At 37.3% G+C, this 20,113-nt stretch overlaps 1 protein-coding gene across 4 annotated transcripts in view; it reads left to right on the top strand.

Moving 5' to 3' along the window:
• The window catches only part of ANKRD44 (ankyrin repeat domain 44), a 315,633-nt gene extending 296,531 nt beyond the window's left edge, over positions 1-19,102 (top strand). For 3 of the 4 annotated variants that reach the window (XM_061203687.1, XM_061203694.1, XM_061203699.1), the window contains 8 exons: positions 466-682; positions 4,177-4,264; positions 10,299-10,382; positions 11,402-11,547; positions 12,027-12,109; positions 14,069-14,151; positions 15,024-15,115; positions 17,563-18,400. In XM_061203687.1, coding sequence (XP_061059670.1) covers positions 466-682; positions 4,177-4,264; positions 10,299-10,382; positions 11,402-11,547; positions 12,027-12,109; positions 14,069-14,151; positions 15,024-15,115; positions 17,563-17,810 — 1,041 coding nt within the window. In that variant the 3' untranslated portion in view covers positions 17,811-18,400. Of the gene's footprint in view, positions 1-465; positions 683-4,176; positions 4,265-10,298; positions 10,383-11,401; positions 11,548-12,026; positions 12,110-14,068; positions 14,152-15,023; positions 15,116-17,562; positions 18,401-18,880 lie in introns of those variants that run through there. The other variant, XM_061203690.1, reaches the window with a different exon arrangement.
• Positions 19,103-20,113: the final 1,011 nt, after the last annotated feature.

Raw genomic sequence — 20,113 nt, 5'->3', positions numbered from 1 at the left:
TTTCTTGGGTACTTCCTGCGGGCCGCACAGCAGGCTGAGAGCCTTTACATATCTCATTAGTCCTCACAACAGGCTGTGAGGTCATTATTACTATCCCCATTTACAGGTGGGTAAAGTGAGGCATAGAGAGACAAATTGACCTGTCCAAGTTTTATAAGAGGGAGCCAGAATTTAACTCACATCTTCCTGATTTTAAAGCTGATGCTTTCCACTATATCATGATTCCTTTCATGGTTATGTTTGGAGAGTCAAGAGACGTTTCTAAAACGCTGGTGTTCACACAGACCTTTCTGTTATGAATCCTGCTAGGTTGTCCTGCCTCTCTCCTCCCAAGCAGGATAGAGTCTGTTTCCCTTAAGACCCTGGCGTATGTCCACTTACTCTGAGCCCAGCCTCCCTTAGCCAACTGCTTCGCTTCCTGAGTCTTCTCAGATTTGTGTTGTGTTTTTCATTGCGATGCATCAGATTATGACAGGACATGAGGAATGTGTGCAAATGCTGCTGGAACAAGAAGTGTCGATTCTGTGTAAAGACTCCAGAGGGAGGACACCCTTGCACTATGCGGCTGCTCGTGGCCACGCCACGTGGCTGAGTGAGCTGCTGCAGATAGCACTTTCCGAGGAGGACTGTTCTTTCAAAGATAACCAGGGCTACACGCCGCTGCACTGGGCTTGTTACAACGGTGAGTTAACTGTCACTGGGCTGAATTCCATCAGACTTCCTGCCCCAACACCACTGTGATCTCAGAGGAGGTGGGAACAAAGCGTCAAGCTGTAAACCAGAGTTTCCAATCTTTCTGCATTCAGATACCTCAAAAAAGATACCTTTTTTTTTTTTTTTTTGATATTTTTCCCTCCGTGGCTACCATGATGCCATAATGGAGTGAAAATTCACTTTACCCTTTTTGTTGATCAGTAACCTGTAACTCCTTTTTTTTTTTTTTTTCTAGGTACATAAAATGTTTTATTTATTCTTGCTGAGCTAAGTTACCTCATTTATTTTTTTTAATTTTTTTTTATTTTTTTATTTTTTTTATTTTTATTTTTTTTAAACATAGTAACCTGTAACTCCTAATCAGGACTTCTGATGAACTGAAATAACCAGTTTTAATCAGGGTTTCTTCTCTATATGAGACAACCAGGGATCCTACAAGGAATTAAAATAATACAGCTAAAAACAACCAAAACAATATGATGTAATAATCTGTCACAACTGACAGCTGGTAGATGCATGATTTATCTTTCAGTATTTCCTTTCTATGTCTCATAGTCCCCATTTATTTAGTTACACTTGCTACTTAGGAGATTTAAAAATTTGTGTTTCGCTTATTTGAGTAGAAGAGTTAATGCATGCTAATTGTTACATTTCAAAAATACTGAGGCGTCTAAAGTAAAATTGTCTCCATTCCCAAACTTACCTTCTGATGTAATTTGGTGTGTATCTTTCATAATTTTCCCTTGAGGATGTAAATAAATACAGATGTATGTGCATCTATTTTTTTAAAAACTAGAATCATGTAACAAATATCATTCTGTAACTCTTCTTGTTGTTGTGTACTTAACATTCTATTGCAGATATCCTTACAAGTCAATGTGTATCAGTATACATTGATCTTTTTAATAGTTGTGTATTTTATAGCAGATAGATAAATAGGTATAGACATGCATGAGTCTTGAGTGTGTATACCAGAATTTAATATTTATTCAGCCAGATCCCTGTTGATGAACACTCAAATTGTTTTCAGGTTTTTTTCCTATTACAAACAGTGCTGCAGTGTGTGTGTTCATATTATGGACCTTATATTCTGTCAGATAAGTTTCCAGAAGTAAAATAATTGATGAGGGCATGTATATTTTTTAATTTTAATAAATTATACCATATTACTTTGGTATATCATAGTTTTTTACTCCACCAAATATGAATATAAAACTACTTTCCCAACCTTTTATCAGCCCAAAATATCATCTTTTTAATTTTTGTCAATTTGAAGGGCAGAAAAAAGGTATCTCATTTTAATTTGTGTTTCCTTGTCTAATAGTGTATTGATTTATGTATTTGCATTTCCTCTTCTGGAAATTACTTTTTCCATCTGTTGCTCATTTTTTTTCCTATTGAGTTGTTTATCTTTTCTCACACATTTGTAGGAGCACCTTGTCTTAGGATATGAATCCTCTGTGTGTTATGTGTGTTGCAAACGTTTTCTGTCAATCTACAGTTTGTCTTTGCTCCTTGTTGATGATGTCTTTTTCCATACAGAGATTTTTGAACTTTTATGTAGTTGAATCTGTCAGATTTTTCCTTTATGGTACCTGGGTTTACAGTCTTGCTTAAGAAGGTCTCCTACCCCTAAGCGTACATGAATATTTTCCCATATATTTCTTATTCTGCTTCTGTTGTTTTATTTTTCCATTTTCAATTCTTCTATTAAAATTTTCACTCAGAAACTATGATTATTGGGTCCACAAAGGTTTTATGGTGCTTTAACTGTATCAATTTAATACCTTTCATTATGTTTTTATTACAGTCCTCCTTTTTTCATTGGTTCTGGCCTCAATAAGAGTCAAGTTCTCTACTTGTTCACCTTTGTTTTGCTCCCTCACTGCCATTGGAGGATTGTGATTTCTTTTTTAATTTACCTGCTCATGGGCGAGGTCTCCCTAACCCCCATCAGAGTTAAGCTGTGAGAGCTATCTGGCACTGGAAGACCTACAGAAAGGGGAAGACACAGGAAGAGTGTTGATTATAATGGCAGGTGGAAAACCTGCCACAAACCACATTTTCTCCCCTGGAGTTGGGTGGGGTAGGTATGGCAGGTCTCTCTGTTCTTAGGCCTCTCAAGGTACAAGCAGGGGAGGGGGAGCAGTCCTCTCCTAAACAATTCACCTTTCCAGTGCAGTCTTCCAGGTCTGAGGTTTAAGCTCCCCTCTCCCCAGAATCTCCTTCACCGAGCACTTTGAAATACTGAAAGTCGTTCAAGGATCCCCATTCCTACCTACATAGACCTTTAGATTGAGATTCATATAGTCTCTAAGAAATGGTTTGGGTATATGCTGCCCTAAGCTAGGTACTTTGGAGGAATTCGTACTAATAAAGGGGTTGAAGTGTCTGGGACTGTTTGAGTGAGGGTTGGGTATAGTTGGAAAGCTAAACAGTATAACTTACATAAAGTTAGGGGATTTTTATATTCATTACTTCATATGCTTCTCCCTAAAAGCAGTTTCACCTTTTTTTCTTAATAGGTACAAGAAAGGTTTGATTTTATTTTAATACTTAAAATTGTCCAATCTGTATCATTTTGGGGTAGATCGGAAGAGAACTCTAATTTAGCACTGAATTCGGCCAAGAAGAAGTTCCAGGGCAACAATCTATATTCCAAAGCCAAATAGCTTTACCTTCTTGCCTTAACAATTTAACATTGCTTCACAAACCTCATTTAGGTCCTTTATCAAGTAAAGCTCCCATCATCCTGTGACATCAATAGGGCAGGTATTCCTACTTTGAGTTTTTCTATGTAGGAAACTGAGGCTCACAGATCACATAACAACTACGCTGATAGAGCTGGGGCCTAACTTAAATTCAGTTGACTTGAAAACTACCTGTCATTTTGTTGAAAATAATTATTCACATTCACTCATCTACTTATTAAAAAATACTTATTGAGTGCATACTATTTGCCAGGAACTGTTCTTAGTGCCATTTTAAATACTATATAGTGTTTTACAGTCAAAGCCCTTTCACTGGCATTATCTTAAATACTATTTCTATCACTCACATCTTCCCTTCCCTAGGGTGCATAATTATAAGTGAACCTATTCATATGGGTGAAAGGGAAACTTTCTATTGTAAATATGGGCAAACTGAGGCATACCTATGTTAGGCATCTATTAAGAGCTGAGAGTAACTTAGAATTATTCTGCTTGTAAATGAGGTCTCTTCTCTTTCTCTCCACCAGACCATATGGCCTTCACTGTTTTATTTATTCATTATGTCTCAGAACACCTGTGAGCATAGTTAATAGCATTTTGACATTTGGTGAATTTTATTCCGTGGAGAATGAATGTTCAGCTAATTCATGAAAATTCATAGGCCAGAATTCAATACTTAATGAAAAAAATAGATTGAATTAAACAGTGTTTCTTTCTTGGAAGCTCCCTAAATTCTTTTGATTCCTTGCAGGTAATGAAAACTGCATAGAGGTACTTTTGGAGCAAAAATGTTTTCGAAAATTTACTGGTAATCCCTTCACTCCACTGCACTGTGCAATGTAAGTAGAAATGCTGGAAGTTAATGGTGTTGCTTGAATTCTTTAAACTACACATACAGAAATTGCCTTTTGGGGAAGGAAAAAGGTTTTAGATTATAGATAAGACCAATATATTCCATTTCACTGCTAAAGGCAAATAAGTCTGATAGCAAAGTGCAGTCCATAATGTTAATGATTTTCTAGGAAATTTTTGTGGAGTGCTGTGGTTCCAAGGTGGCTCACAGACCATCTAGGGAAACTGCAGGAAGGGGTGGACGGACAAACACAGTACACACCTCGTGAAGAGTTCTTCAGATGTACCTCACATCTGTCTGCAAAGTTCTAAAAATAAGTTGGCGGTTAACAACATATGCCTGTGGATGATTAGAAAGATATTCTATACCAGTAAGACTTTTCATATGTGGTAATTCTCCATTCTTCATAATGTTGAAATTCTTTTTTGGTAAATGTAATTTTTGCTCCAGTCTCATAGTGTGAACCATTATTTAGAGAATACAGTGACTTTGAGACAGACTTCCATGGTAAGTTTGGGGGGAACATGGTCACCTGGGCCTGTGTTCATCTGGGGGTCCATGTTCACCTGGGCAGTGATGGACAGCCTGGGGGCCCAAGACTTGGGAGTGCTTTGTCTTTGCCTCATCTCTGTGCTTCACATGAAGCTGGGTCATTTGATTGGAAAGATATTAGAGGTATAAAGTGGATCAAAAAAGAAGAGATAAGAGATTATGAGTAGGAGTGATTTTAAATCTGAAGAAACGTGTCTTCTTCACTTTGGTGTATCTCCAAAACACCTAACATGATGCCTTGTGTAAGTGGCGTGCAGTAAACTCCTTCCTGGAAGTAGGGGGTTCTGAAGAAATGCTAGCGGTTACAGAGTGTGTGCCTTTAGAACTGTTAAAATGATTAAAGAAGACTATTGAAGCAAACTTGATTTTACACTTCATGAAGCAGGCAGTCTCCACTCTCAAGAGTTCAGAGAACTGCAAAGTGGGGCAGGAGACAGGAAGCTTTTACAGGATGAAAAATAGGGAACAAGGAAGAGCAGGAATAAAACTAGCTGATTGGCTGGGGTTACATATCTGGCTTTATTTGAGGTATCATAGGAATAGGGCAATCAACCATATAACTTGGCGCTCATGGACTGGCTACCTAGATGGTCTGACCTCTAGGCAGATGGAACATTTACAAGAACATGAAAACTAAAAGTTAAGTTTCGTTTTGCGGACGTGGTTTCTCAGGATCAGCAACACCTGACCTACTGAGGAAAGGTTAATGCAAGATCAATTTGACAGTCCCCCCTTTTGATCAGCCTCTAGCCAAGCAAGAGGTTTGAGCAAAGATGGTGTTGTAAGTTATTCTCAGTTACCAGTGCCTCTTTGTGTTTCAGTATATATTTCACCGGAAATGATATCAGATTCATCATTCCAGTTGGAGAAAGACCATTTGTTGACTGATTGATGGCTGCGTACACTCACCTAAAACCTTGAGAGAACACAACAGACCAGAGAGATAATTATTATTAATAATAGTAAAAGTATTCCTAAGGTTTGCAGGGCAATCTTAAGCCAGGGTTCCCATGAACCAAACCAGCTAGAATCAAATACATCAAGAAATGATCCCAAAGAGAGACCTACTTCTTTAAGCCAGTTGGTCTATTTATATATTTCTTGTGACTCTGTCTCCATTTCCCCAGAATTGTTTATTCAGTGAGTTCGTTCCAGAGAAACTGAGGCATTAGCAATCAGAGGGAAGTTTCTGTAGGCAAAACCATAGGATCACCAGCATTGTAGCAAATCCAACAGGTTGGAGGTTAGATTACCCCCCTTTGCAATGGCCTGACATATGTGAACAGTGATATATCTTTCCAGGCAAGGGCAAGGCAAAAGGTGGATAAAAAAATTGTAAAGACCTCCATGGTGTAAGAATAAGGAAAAGGATGGCTAGAGAGGGGAAGAGGAATGGAAAGAAACGTTCTTGATCCAACATCTTGGGAGGAAGCAGTTTACTTCAGTGTTAGCTACTTCTGGTCAATTTGATTTTGAGGTCTCTGGCATTTGCCGAGGACTAGGTGTTAGGTGGAGCCTTCTTTAATTTTGAAATATGCACTCAAAGTTCAACACTTTGTAATTTGGCAGCAGTGTCAAATTACAAATTAATTTGGCAGGAGTACTTGGTAGGGTCTTTTCCATGAATCTCTCTTTTGCAAAAGCATCAGAGTAAAACAATTAACTGTCTACAAATGACAAAAGACTTAAAAATGCCTGTGGTTAAAGATCTGATGAGAGTTCATTATAATGGAATTAACAAGAAAATTTGGTTATTTCTGTGACACACAACATTTAACTGGAATAACTGGAATTATGACTGATAACATTATACCAGGACATACCAGATTTTTAGGAATTTTATACAATTTCTGGAACACATATAGATAACATAGACCCCTACAAATACAACCTAAGGTTAAACATCACTTCTTATTTGACAGTGCTTCCTATGTAATTTAACATGTCAAATAAGCATAATTAGTTTAACATTTCTTTTTTGATAAGGAAAGAGAACAAATCTTTTGAGATATTCTAGGGGCCCTGTGGAAAAATCCCAAAGTTAGTTTAAGACTTTATTTAGAATTTGATTTTAGGAAGTTTATCAAAATATCAAAAGCTTTTAAAACGTTTGATCAAATAGGATCATAGGTCACTGTGAAACAATACTTAATTATCCATTTAACCAAAGTGACAGTTAAAGACTTCAAAGACAAATACAGAACGTGACATAGCAGTTAAAAACAAAAACAAACACAAACCTTAGTTCTGTTAATATTGAGAAGACTGGTTTTTCTTAAGTAAAACTGGGTAAAGTCAGTGTGAAGCACAGTAAATTATTTTGGTGAAACACAAAATCTTTGCTTTTCAGGCAGATTATTTAAAAGGTAAAGAAAAACCTATGTTTATAATTTCTTATTAAGAGCACACCAATAATCTTTAAAAAAAAAACAAAAACCTTTGTCTTTTTAACAGAGAGAAAACCAAATTCTAATTTTGCTTTACTGTACTTTTGATATTAAAACTCATTTTTTATGGTAGTGTATATATGGTAGTGTATATGGACATATATACACTACCAAATGTAAAATAGCTAGCTAGTGGGAAGCAGTCGCATAGCACAGGGCGATCAGCTCGGTGCTTTGTGACCAGCTAGAGGGGTGGGATAGGGAGGGTGGGAGGGAGACGCAAGAGGGAAGAGATATGGGGATATATGTATATGTATAACTGATTCACTTTGTTATAAAGCAGAAACTAACACACCATTGTAAAGCAATTATACTCCAATAAAAACATTAAAAAAAAATAGAGGATCATAAAGATTAAAAAAAAACCAAAAACTCTTTTTTTAAAAACTTAAGTCCATTCCAATCTTAGCCAACTCAACCACGCATAAAAGTCCTTTTCCAAGACTCCTTTCCACAAATCTTCTACAACATTCTTACATCCAGTCAGATTTTGTCCTATTTTCCCCCTTTTTTCCAATTCTGGAATAACCAGTCATTTTACTTTAAGACAAAGTTACTTTCTCTTTTCCCTGACCAAAACAAAATAAAATGAACAAACGATAACAAAAATGTCCTTCATACGTTTTCTTATCCAAAAAATATATTCTACTTTTCTTACCTACTTTTCACATACAGTTGTTTTCTTTCACCCTTATTTCTAATTAGTTTTAATTGACTAAAATTATTAACCCTTAGAATCCTTAATTTTAAATCTTAAAACTAAGAAATAAGCAGTTGTGGACTGTGTTACACTAGCAGTCTGTGGATTGGCACATTTATGAATACACTTCCTAATTTTTAAAGTATATTCTTCCTTATAGTAAATTTTTCAGCATGGCACAAAACATGTTTACTAATAGAACCAAATATCTTAGGTCCTCTGTAAAAGGAAGCCAAAAGTGGATAAACTTATGTTGAGTAAGTTTCAGTATTTTATCTTATTTGGAAATGATCTAGATATTCAATGAATATCCATTATTTAATTTATCTCAGTGTGGCTTTAAGGTTTCAACTTACCAAAAGCATTTTGGAAACTACTTAAAGTAGACATACCATGAAGCATACTTGTTGAAAAGTTCATTTATAAACTTTTATCTTACTTACATCTATTTAATTTACAGTTCTTAACAATTATGTTTAGATTACTCATGAAAATTTCATGAGACATTAAACAACTAACCATGATCTTAGGTTATTTTTCTTGCTGACAAATTCTGTAACAGGGATAACATGGGCTTACTTGACTTTTAGTAAACCTAGGTAGAATAAAAGTTGTATGTCTGCCTTATATTTAATTCTGATAAGTCTGAAGACATGCCTGTTTTAATTAAACCAAGGATTTGCATAAAACCTTCTAGGACAATCTTTTTTCCAGTTTCCCTGTTGATTGCAAATGAGACACCGATCTCCGGTGTTTTGATGACCGTGCAACAGTGTTTTAGGTTTTTGCCCTTGGAATTGTTGCAGCTGTAAGGCCAGTAACTTTGAGAGGACTTTTGTTTATGGTCTTGTAGCCTCTTCAGAATGGAAAGGCAATTCAGGTAGAGGATTAGTAGACCCTGAGTACTCAGGTAAAGGAGGGCAGAGGGGAGTAGTAGGGTCACATTTGTCTTATAGTCTTTTGTTTTAGTTACCTCTGCATCTTTAATTTTTCATTAACCTTTTGCAATGAATCTTTCAGTAAGGCTATTTTGGAATCTTGAAGCCTTCTGGGGGCTTCTGCATACCAGTTAAAATAAGTATTCCATTCTGTTTGTTGATTTGGGAACCCTTGCTTTCAAGTGCACTTCTTAAATGAATAATCTTGTCTAACTGGAACATATAGTGTCTAGGACCACAGTTCTTAGACAAAATAAGCAGGTGTGCTGGAAGGTGGAGCGCTCAATTTTTTGAAACTTGGGGATTCTATTTCTTTAGCTAAGCCTGAGTTTCTTGGAGCCAAATTAATACCTAAGAGATGTGCTGCTGGGTTGGGGATTTTGTGGTGTTTTACAACGTACTTCATAGCATAGAAATTTTCTTGAGGTTTTTGGGTGACCTAGTGTCAATCTAAACCATTCCATTACCAACTTAACCCAGCACAGGAGAATTAGATTTAGGTGCAAGCTCTCTAACAGCTTTTCAGTGCTTGATCCGTGCCCACCAATTTTGAGGCTTTGGCTTCTGAGATTCTCTTTAACGATAGATCTATTGCTCTTTTCATGAGAAGAGTTCTTTATAGTGGCAGATGCTCTAATGGCTTTCAGTGGTCTAACTCGTGCCCACTGAGATTTTGATGTGCCATTGGTCAAGACAGTCTGAATCCCTTATCTTATTTCCCCATGTCCCCCAGTGGTTTATGCTATGGACTTACCTCGAGGTCCACGATGGTCTTTTGGCTGCTGCCCTCTGCGATGGACTCCCAATATAATTGTCCCAGAACCTTTCCAGGATCCCAGAAGCTCTCTGGGAACTTTAATAGACCCTTTCTTTTAATAATTTTTGGGTAAAGTTTGTTTGGATTGGAAAGCTGCACGCAAGTGAGCAGAGCTCAAATCTAAGAGGGACTTACCCATGGCCCTCGATAATGACAAGAGGAACAATGAACTCAAAGGGTTCAGCAGGCACCTTGCCTGTGTGTCTCTCTTGCAGGCTGTTAGTAGTCAGCTTTGAATCTCATTCTCATCGGCAAAACTGTTAAAATGATTAAAGAAGACAATTTAGGTGATACAAAGTTTATTTAATAGTTCATCAGGCAGGCAGTTCTGAGAATTCTTGAGAGTAGAGACTACCCACTTCATAATGTGTTAGAGAAAGTTTATTTGTATGACCTAAATTGTCTTCTTTAATCATAAATTAAACACAGACCACAGATATTTGCATCAGATCTTTTTTAATGTGTCAGATTATTAAACATATAGTGCATAGGAAGATGGAGTAGGAGGGGATATATAATTTTTTAGAGAGCAAGATTTTAAAATTTGAAATCTATTTTCATTTTAGAATAAATGATCACGAGAATTGTGCATCATTGCTACTTGGGGCCATAGATTCCAGTATTGTCAATTGTAGAGATGACAAAGGCAGGTAAGTGATCCTAGAATGGCATGGCTCTTGTCTTGATGAATCTTAGTCTGCTTTGTGGTTGCAGAGTGGCCAAACATCTATGTTTTTTAATTGAAAAAGTAATATAAAAGCATGGTTTTAAAAAATTAAGTATAATAAACAATATATAATTTAAAGAAATTACCCTCTTAGCCCAGAAACCCCAGCCTCTTCCACTGAGAAATCCACTTTAAACTGTTCTTTCTAAATTTTTATATTCTCCCAAATATTTTCTATACATAACTACAAAAATATATAAAAATATATATGCTTCTATTCTTTTTATGCAAATGAGAACATTCTATAGAAGTGCTCTGCTTTTAGCATATCTTAGAGATCTTTCCATACCAGAACATATGTATTTACCATATTCTTTTTAAAGCTGCATATTATTCCATTGACTGGATATGTTATAATTTAATCAGCCTGTTCTGCTTTGAAGAATATTTGGTTGTTTCAAAATTTTGGTATTTTAAAGAGTGGTGCAGTGAACAGTCTAGTACATTTGTCTGTTCACATGACCAAGTGTATCTGGGAGATAAAGTCCTAGAAGTGGAATTTTTTGGTTCAAAGGTCATAGTGTTTAATTTTGATAAATCATGCCGAATTGTCCTCCCAAAGAAATCAACTATTCACATTAAATGATGTAGACTTTTTAAAAAATAGCCAATTGTCTACACATTTAAGGCTTAATTTTGGAAGTATGTTTATCAAAGATGAGAGAGAAGTCACTGGAGCTCAAGATTGAAGGGTCAGTAAAGATGCTAATTTTATTATCAGGGCCACTTCCTACACCCCCCAAATCTAGTGGTGCCGTTCACATCGGTGACACTTCAGTGTCCACCCCGAATGGCCTTTGGGGGAACCGGATATCCATTTCTGTAAGCTGATAAGTTTTAAATCCCTAAGACGATACCATGCACATGTTTCTCAGGCATATATAGAAAGAGAGTGTGTTAAGTTTACAGGAAGTTAAAATCGTACTTGTTTTAAATCGTTAGGACACCACTTCATGCAGCAGCATTTGCTGATCACGTGGAGTGCTTGCAGCTTCTTCTGAGACACAACGCTGAAGTGAACGCAACAGACAATTCAGGGAAAACAGCACTGATGATGGCTGCTGAGAACGGGCAGGCCAGCGCTGTGGGTACGTGCTTGACTTGTGGACTTCGAGTTTATGCCTATCCAAAACCAAAGGCATGTAAAATCGAGCAATTGGTCATCCTCTTGGTTTATACATGTGAAAAAAGACCAGCGTTTTATTTAGGCCACCTCATCTACCTGCTAGTCATCTTCAGTCCCCTGTTAACTTGGTTATTGATGGACTTTGTCAAACCGAGCCAACCTTTCTGCAGTGAAATCTCCCAACATTTAGAAACCAAATAGAACAGGATCATTTTATCTGGAAATAACAAAATTGTAAAGGGAATTAAAATTAATGCCTATGGACCTTGGATTTGAATAGAACAGCTATGGCAATAAATTGCTCCTTTTTTCTTTAATAATATTAAATATGATTATGTGAGCTGTACAAATTTAAATGTGTTATTGTTTTGGTAGTAACTTCTCCAAAATGCATGTAATTAACATGTAGTCTGAGTAACTGTCTTTTGGCTTTTTCTGCAGATATTTTGGTGAACAGTGCCCAGGCTGACCTGACTGTAAAGGATAAGGACTTGAACACACCCTTACATTTGGCTAGTAGTAAAGTATGTAAATGAATTTGAAACACTGTTATTTAGTATAATAATAATAATGATAATAACAATAATACCTAAACCTATCTATCTCAGAAGTGTGTATCATGGCTCTTAATTAAGATGTCTGTTGTCACTCTCAGTGGAACTGAAGGAGGGAAGCAAAGGGCAGACGCACACAAGGGTTGAGGGGCTATGCCTTTCACGGCATTTGCCACTTTAAGTCTTGCCACAGTCTGGCTTGGTGCTGCCTCTATATCTGTCTTCATGGTTGTGGTACCACATTTTGCTTTTAAACACAGGTTAGGAGCTCAGTTATCAGTTCCACATGCTTTCATTTTGTTCCACTTGAAGACATTGTAATAACACAGCCAAAAAATACTCTCCTATGAGGCAAATAAATGTACTCATGTATGCTTCTATTCTCCCCTTTTTTCTGGTGCATAGTTCAATGCAAAGAATGTGCTTGTTTTTTTTAATAACATCGTGTTCACATATAGCTCAAGGTTCCTGCTTCTGTAGAAGATAAATGTATGATTTTATGAGAGTGGGATCATACTGTTTGACAACCTGCTTTTGTTACTGAATCATATATTATGAATATCTTTCTTTTAGACATCATATATAATAATGTTTTAGAAGATGTGTGGTATTCTGCCTTAGGGCTGTGCCATCCTTTATTCAACCCATCCCCTATTGTTAAACATTTACTTGTTTTCAAATATATGCTGCTATAAATAATGCTAAGTGTAGATAATAATAATCTAAATAAATTCCTATATGTGAAATTAGTGAGTCTAAGGCTATGAACATTTTTAAGACCAAATTGCCCCGTAATAAGGTTACAACCATTTACCCTCCGCCAGCAGTACATCAGAATGAAAACTCCATGGACACTTCTAAAATTATCTTTAAGTGTCTCTCTTATAAGGCATTATAATATGATGCCAGTTATCACCAGTGATGGTTGTTTGTTTCAATATAGTTGTAGTATTAAAGGTGTTATCTATACCCAGTGGTACCAGAAGTCTCAACTATTCCTTTCATTGGTTGCATTTTCTCATTTCATGCTCTGAGAAGCCTTTGGAAACCACAAAAAGTGCTCAGGTTCATGAAATTCATTTCAAGGTTTGTGTTTTTGTGAGTATAAGTACAGTGCTTTCCAGACTTTATTGTGCAAATGAATTGCCTGAGGATCTGGTTAAAATACAAATTCTAATTTAGGAGGGCTGGATGGGAGCCTGAGATTCAACATTTCTAACTCCCAGGTGAAGCTGATGTTGCTGGTCTGTGGGCCACATTTCGAGTGTCAAGGGTTTAAGAAGTGGCGACCCCTTAACAGGGCACTAGGCCTGAAATTGTGAAAGTGTCTCTGATTCATCAGTTGATTTTTAAAAAATTATCAACCATCATTAGTCATAAGATACAGAGGTATCTTCTGGATGAGGAAGAAAAGAATGACCTTTCCTGAAAAAGATTCTCTTCATAGTATAAGGCAGCCAGTGATGATAAATGATACAGATAACAGATACAATGAGAATTCCAGTGATAGGATCACTGAGGTGGTATTTGAAGGCTTGAGGAAGGATATGGGACTTGACTTGTGTTTAAAAAGCATTGCTGAAGAATTTAAAGGACACTCCTAATTCTACTCTCTGTTTACCAGCTGACCTAGCTGAGCTAGCTTCTGCTTCAGCTCTCTGGACATTAATTCTAAAAGTTATCTTAGAAATAACAATATTTTAGATCAGATTTATATTAATCAAGTCCTAATAGACCTTATTTAGAATCTTTGAAAATCTAAGGCTGTTTAACCATTTGCTTTCAGAAGAAAAAAAGAATTACTCAGAAAATAGCCTGTTTTGTTATTAGACAGGGCATACATTTTAAATTTAAAGCATAATGAAGTGATTTTTCCAGAACTTTTCTGTATCTCTGTCCCATGTTTCTTATCTTTTTTTTTTTCATTAGGGTCATGAAAAATGTGCCTTGTTAATACTTGACAAGATACAAGACGAGAGCCTTATTAATGCAAAAAACAATGCACTGCAGACGTAAGTGTGGCTACTAAAGTTTGACTAAATCCCAGATTCATAGTCATTTATTCAACAAACAATGAGAATTTGCTGTATGCCAGGCAAGAGCTGGGAACGCAGTGGTGAAAGACACAGACCTGGCTTCTCCTTCGTGAAGTTTAAGGTCACATAACTACAAATGGAAAACAAGTTTTATAAATCAGGTTCCCAGAATACATTTGAAGCATTTCTAAGCTATTTTCTTAATTATATTTTAATATAATTCAGTGTAATCCTTAGCGTGAAAGACCCGAAAGCTGCTTCATTTTCCATTTTGGGAAATTACCTATGCATTCGTTTTAAGGGCAAAGGAATATTAGGATTTTTTTTTCATTAAGATTCTTAAGCAGCATAGCAGAATATATTGGGTATGATATTATTCTTTAAGGTATTCTAAATTCAATAAAACATCATTTAGTGCATTTAGTAATAACAAGGAGGTTTAAGATTATGTAATATGGGTGATAGTGATACCAGTCATACTGATGAACTGTGTGAAACAGTGATTCAAATGCTGACCTAGAAAGCAAGGGGTAAAGAACCTTCTAGAAAACACACCAGAGCTTGAGTTCTTCTTCTGGCTTCTTGTGTCCTGTCACTAAGGTTGTTTGAGGTGTAGAGTATCTGTAATATCTGCAGAGAAATTTGGGCCAACGTGGAAGAACAGTTGGATCATTAGCACCTGGAAAAGATGTGGTGAACAAATATCTTTTTTTGAAAAAGTAAAAATATTCATGTGCTATTTATAGATTCTCAAGTCTTTTCTTCCTTTTAGCCACTCAGACTACCCAAAATGCCACATTCTCACACAAGTATGTATCATAGTTGATGCTCGCTGTTGTCTTTTTTAGACCCCTCCACGTTGCTGCGCGCAATGGCTTGAAGGTAGTCGTTGAGGAGCTGCTAGCCAAAGGGGCTTGCGTACTTGCTGTAGACGAAAATGGTAAGTGGAAAAAGTAAGCCATTACTGCAGGTACCACACACCTGCGGTGAAGCCAGAGGACAATGAGAAAGCCAGGAGCTAGATGAAAAGGCAGTGAGAACTCTCTTCCCCTTGGAAGTTCCCTGTGTGTGAGCAATCAAACAAGGATAATTTGTCCTGTCTGTCGTTGTAAGACATATAGTCTCCCTGCAGCCCCCCAGTGCCTTCCATGTGCATGTAATGTCAGCAGCTGGTCTCAAACTCCTCAGCGTGGTGGTTAAAATATGTTAGACACACTCAAAAACTTTCACCTTGGCATTCAAACCCAATTCTAACTGCATATGCTGAAGAGTTAGGGATCATACGTGTCATGAGTGCATGCTCAAGGGCTCGAATTAAAACAAAATCTTTGTATTTCAGTTCATTCTGAGATCAAACCTCTTATTATTTTTTTTTTTAAGAACAGATCAGAACTCATATTTCCAGTATGGATATTTGGGGAACATGAGTAAAATTTTTAAATTAACATTGAGGCTTGAAAGCTTCTTCTGATCTATAGCACGTTCCATTTCTAAATGAACTAACTCTTAACAGAAGCTTTCTACTCTGCTTCCTAAAAACTTTTGAAAGCTAATGAATACTAGAATTGTATTAAACTACCATGCCTTTTAATCTTGGGGAGCAAAAGAGGAACTTCTGGATATTTATGAATTAAGTAATTTTTTGAATGTGGCATTAATCGTAGCATTTAATTAAAGTATTTTAAAATGTATTAACATAACTCAATTAACTGCTTATTACAGGTATTGGAATTAGCAGCTCATGCCTATTTCTCAGAAGTAAGCAGCCTTATGACATCATTAGCTAACTCCTATTAGTTTTGGTTTTGCAGCCCCATTTATCCTAGCATGTACCCCGCTCTGTCCCCAACCTGACTCATGTAGGAGGTGCAGAAAGTTCTCTATTACTCCATCTCCTTGGTCCTCCTGCCTCATCCTCCCTCACCTTCTTATCACGACCATATATATATATATATATACCTTATCATGACCATATATATATATATATACCTTATCACGACCATATATATATATATATATATATATATATATATATATATATATATATATATATACACCTTGGGGATGGCATGCAGAGGCCCACAGTTTTTCTGCAAAATGACTAAAGAGACCAGAATAAACTAGTGTAAGTCTGCTGTATCTGAAGCTTGTCCAGCCCACAGCAACCTTAGGAACAAGAGCCCCAGGCCTATAGAACTGCAACCTGTGTCAGAGCTTAGCTACATCCCAAAGGTCTAGGAACATTTGGGACAATTTTGTACAGCACTACAATCTTAATTCCTTTACTCATCACGGACCTTTGTGGAATGGAATGTTAAGATATCTGTCCATTCTTGTTTGTTTTCATACCAGGGAGAGGAATCATCTGTTAAGGGGGGAGAGGAGCAGAAATCAGGTCAAGTGCTGATAAACAATACAGCAAAAAATTAAGTTTTATTGAGCCAGTGCCTCTGAATAAAAGAGCGAGTGGTTAGTAGGAAGTTTAGCCAGCACAAGGGGCTGGAACCCCTTTCCAGCCAGTAGAATAAAGGTTGAATAAGGGTAGATGGAGTCAAAGACTTTGTCTACCTCCCCATGGCACCTGCTTCGTGAGTTGAGATAGTTTTCTTTTCTGGACTGGACCCATCAAGTCCAAATGGTAGAGAATGACAACTCTATGGCAAATAGCAATTTCCCCACATCTGTTACATTTAGGACTTGGGACTTTGGCTGGTGGTGTTGATATTACTTAAAATTCTGTTTAAGTTTCTTTTAAATGATAGTACATTTCATCACATACAGCAAGTGCTTTCCTGTGTCTGATCTACTCAAATGATTCCATTTCTCCAGAACCAGTTACCTGTGCATACTTTATATAAAGTATATATGAAGTGACAGAACGGTGTTACTGACTCTTACAGACATCTGATTCTTGACATCCTTTCTAATCTGACACACGATTACCTACAGTGGAAAGTCATTGTTCTCAGAATGAGAGTGCTCTGGCCCCAGCCCGAAGCGCATGGTGTGTGCGTGTGCTCGCAGGTGGAAACATCTTTCTGATTGTCCTGTGGCTGTTTTTTGTGGAATTGTGTCCCACCCCCGTCCCCTCGTGTTTCTGTTCACTAGATGAAGACTGAAATTCTGCCTAACTTCAGATAATATAATGCTTGTCGTTGTCATGTAAGCAGGAAAAAAACCCGAAACCTTCCATCAAATGTCTCCCACTCCCAGTCCCCTCCAGCCTCACCCCAAGCATGACTTGTGGGAAATAACTCCTTTGCCTGGCATGATTTCTAACTTGACATACATCTCTGTGTGTGAGGTCGTTCGAGATGTACTGTGGGATGCTCACACCACCTCTGGATTGCCTGGACTAACCACTGCCTTGTCTGCATTTACGCCCAGGTCATACCCCGGCCCTGGCTTGCGCTCCTAACAAAGACGTGGCTGACTGCCTGGCCCTCATTCTGGCTACCATGATGACTTTTTCTCCTTCCAGTACCATGACGGCTGTCAACTTCGTTTGTTTTAAAAAAGACAGTTTGAGCAGGACGACCCTCTCCAACCTGGGTAGCATGGTTAGCCTGTGCAGTAACAACGTAGGCTCGGAGGATGGGTACAATGAAAATGATTCTGATTCGGAAACATTTTGACTTTGGACTGTAGAAGCTTTACCTTGATCACCCATGTTGGAGGAAGGGAAAGAAGCTTGAATTCCAGGTTTATGTTGTGTTCAAGTATTATTATGGGCCCGAGCTTCCAGAAGCCAGTAGAGAAGGAATTAATTAAACCGCGGGAAGGCAGCTAGGCTGTAGGGCAAAGCACTCACACAGATGGGCCTCGATTTTGCTTTGTTTCATATTTTCCTTAGATCTGAGATACTTCTGTGAAAGTCTACCTCTCATTTTAAGTATGGAATAAAAAAATGCATTTAATTCTTTTTCTTTGGGGATAATGCAACTGAGAGGGAACTGTTCTAAAAGATTTTTTTTCGTGTACTCACTCGGCAGTGAGTTCTCAGAAGTGTATCAATATGACATTCATGTCGCCCAGCAGGGGAGAGAATGGCTGGGTAGGAAATGCCTCAAACCTCTTCTCACTTTGATGTTTACTTCCTTACTAGAAGCCAAAGGTAGAGGTGTTCATCTTCAGAAATAATGCCTTCATCTTCAGAAATAATCTTTTTAAAGGAGTCCAATTATTCATATCCTCTCTATAGTAAGCACTTAAATATCCAGAACTTCTTTTTGAGGATTTTTGTTAAAGTTGCCAGATGAAGGGAAAAGTTCACTGGAAATTGAACTTGCTTTCTTCATTTAACATAAATATAGCACTCAGTGATCCCCATAACAAGCCTGTGACTAATTTTCACCCGAGTGATCGAATCCAAATCTCTCCAGTAACATTTCAGGTGAAAATTATATTGCACCAAAACTTTGAGACATATGCAAATATAATATGAAACTACCCTTTATTAATTTGTCTGTAAATCAAAATACTAACTTTATGAAAACATAAGAACCATCAGTATTGTTCATCAATAGTAAAATGTTAAATGAGCTTCTCGGTCAAAGTCATGCCCCAGTGAGTGGAAGTGTGACTCCGAAAGGGAACAAAGTGAAAATGCGATGTAGAAATGGGCAATGTGGAAATTAAGGCCAATTAAAGTTGCTTGATGATGAAATCACCGTAGTGAATACTGTGTCTGCTCCCTCTGCCAAAGCTTCTAGGTCAAATGGACCCCGTTCCACACCTGGAATAGCTGTACAAAAAGAAGAATGAGACTCTTTAGATTATGCACATACACATGCACACGTATATGTATGTATTTATATATATATATATGTCTGTAGTTCGTCAACCAGCTATCCACGAGGACCAAAATGCTTCAGTCTAAAATGGAAGATTTAAATTGTTTTCCTTCGAAGTGGAAGTGAGAACTGAAATAGCTTTTCTATGGAGTTAAAATGTAATCTTTTTGTGTAACAGTCTTTGTTGTGTTTTATATTTCTTATGACACAGATTTCTAGTTGATGGCTTAACATTTGTAACTGATAATGTGTTGACTACGGCTTATTTTTTTTGCCAAACTAGAGAAAATGTTCATATACTTTTGATGTAAATGTGTTTGTATTTATTTGAAATGAAACAAATGCCGAGGAAACATCCATTGTTTGTTCTCTGTTTTAATTCCTACTTGTCTTACTTGGAATCATGAAAAAGCCGGAAAATACACAGGACTCTCCCTGGGCTGGCCAGCAGTCCTGGGGCCAAGCCCAGCAGCATTTCCATTCCTAAGGTTTCCAGCCAACCCTCAGGTTCTTCCACGTCGGTCGGAAAGGGGTAAAACATCCGTGGCTCAGCCCGTGTGTAGGCAGCTCAGAGCTTAAAAGACACTGCAGTCCTGTGATCTTCTGCGAGATGAAAACTGAAGTGTGTACTGGATCATATGCCCAAAAGTGGCCCAAAGAAAGATATAGAAATTATCCTGAATACGCTGGAAATCTCACATGATCCCAGCAACCTAATGGGAAACTATGTCAGTGTGTGGGCACGTGTACCAAGAAGACAAATAAAAATCACCAGCTCCTGCTATTTTCCACTTGAGGAAGAGGCAGGAAAGAAACATGTTGCATTAAGGTAGTGCTCTCCGACATTTTATAATCGATTCCATTTTCACCCTGAAAATTTCTATCTTATAATATATGTGAGATACTTTTAAAACAGTGTTCTATCATGTCTGGATCAAATACAGATACTGTATTATATATTTCCTCTAATTGTAAAAGACTTTAATCTTACTCTGTAATATCCTGGATTTAATTAAAAACTCATGCTGGGTTCTTCACAAATGAGAACTTGTTCAAAGGACTTCTAAGAACTGGTATTAATTTCATTGAAAAGATTTGACACCACCATATTGCTTTTTTAATTCTCGGTGGTGTGTTCCCCTCCT

The sequence above is a fragment of the Eubalaena glacialis genome, chromosome 1 (assembly GCF_028564815.1).
Source record: "Eubalaena glacialis isolate mEubGla1 chromosome 1, mEubGla1.1.hap2.+ XY, whole genome shotgun sequence".
Lineage (NCBI taxonomy): Eukaryota > Metazoa > Chordata > Mammalia > Artiodactyla > Balaenidae > Eubalaena > Eubalaena glacialis.
Note: the sequence above shows the minus strand (reverse complement) of the source record. Positions and strands in the feature narration are given on the sequence as shown.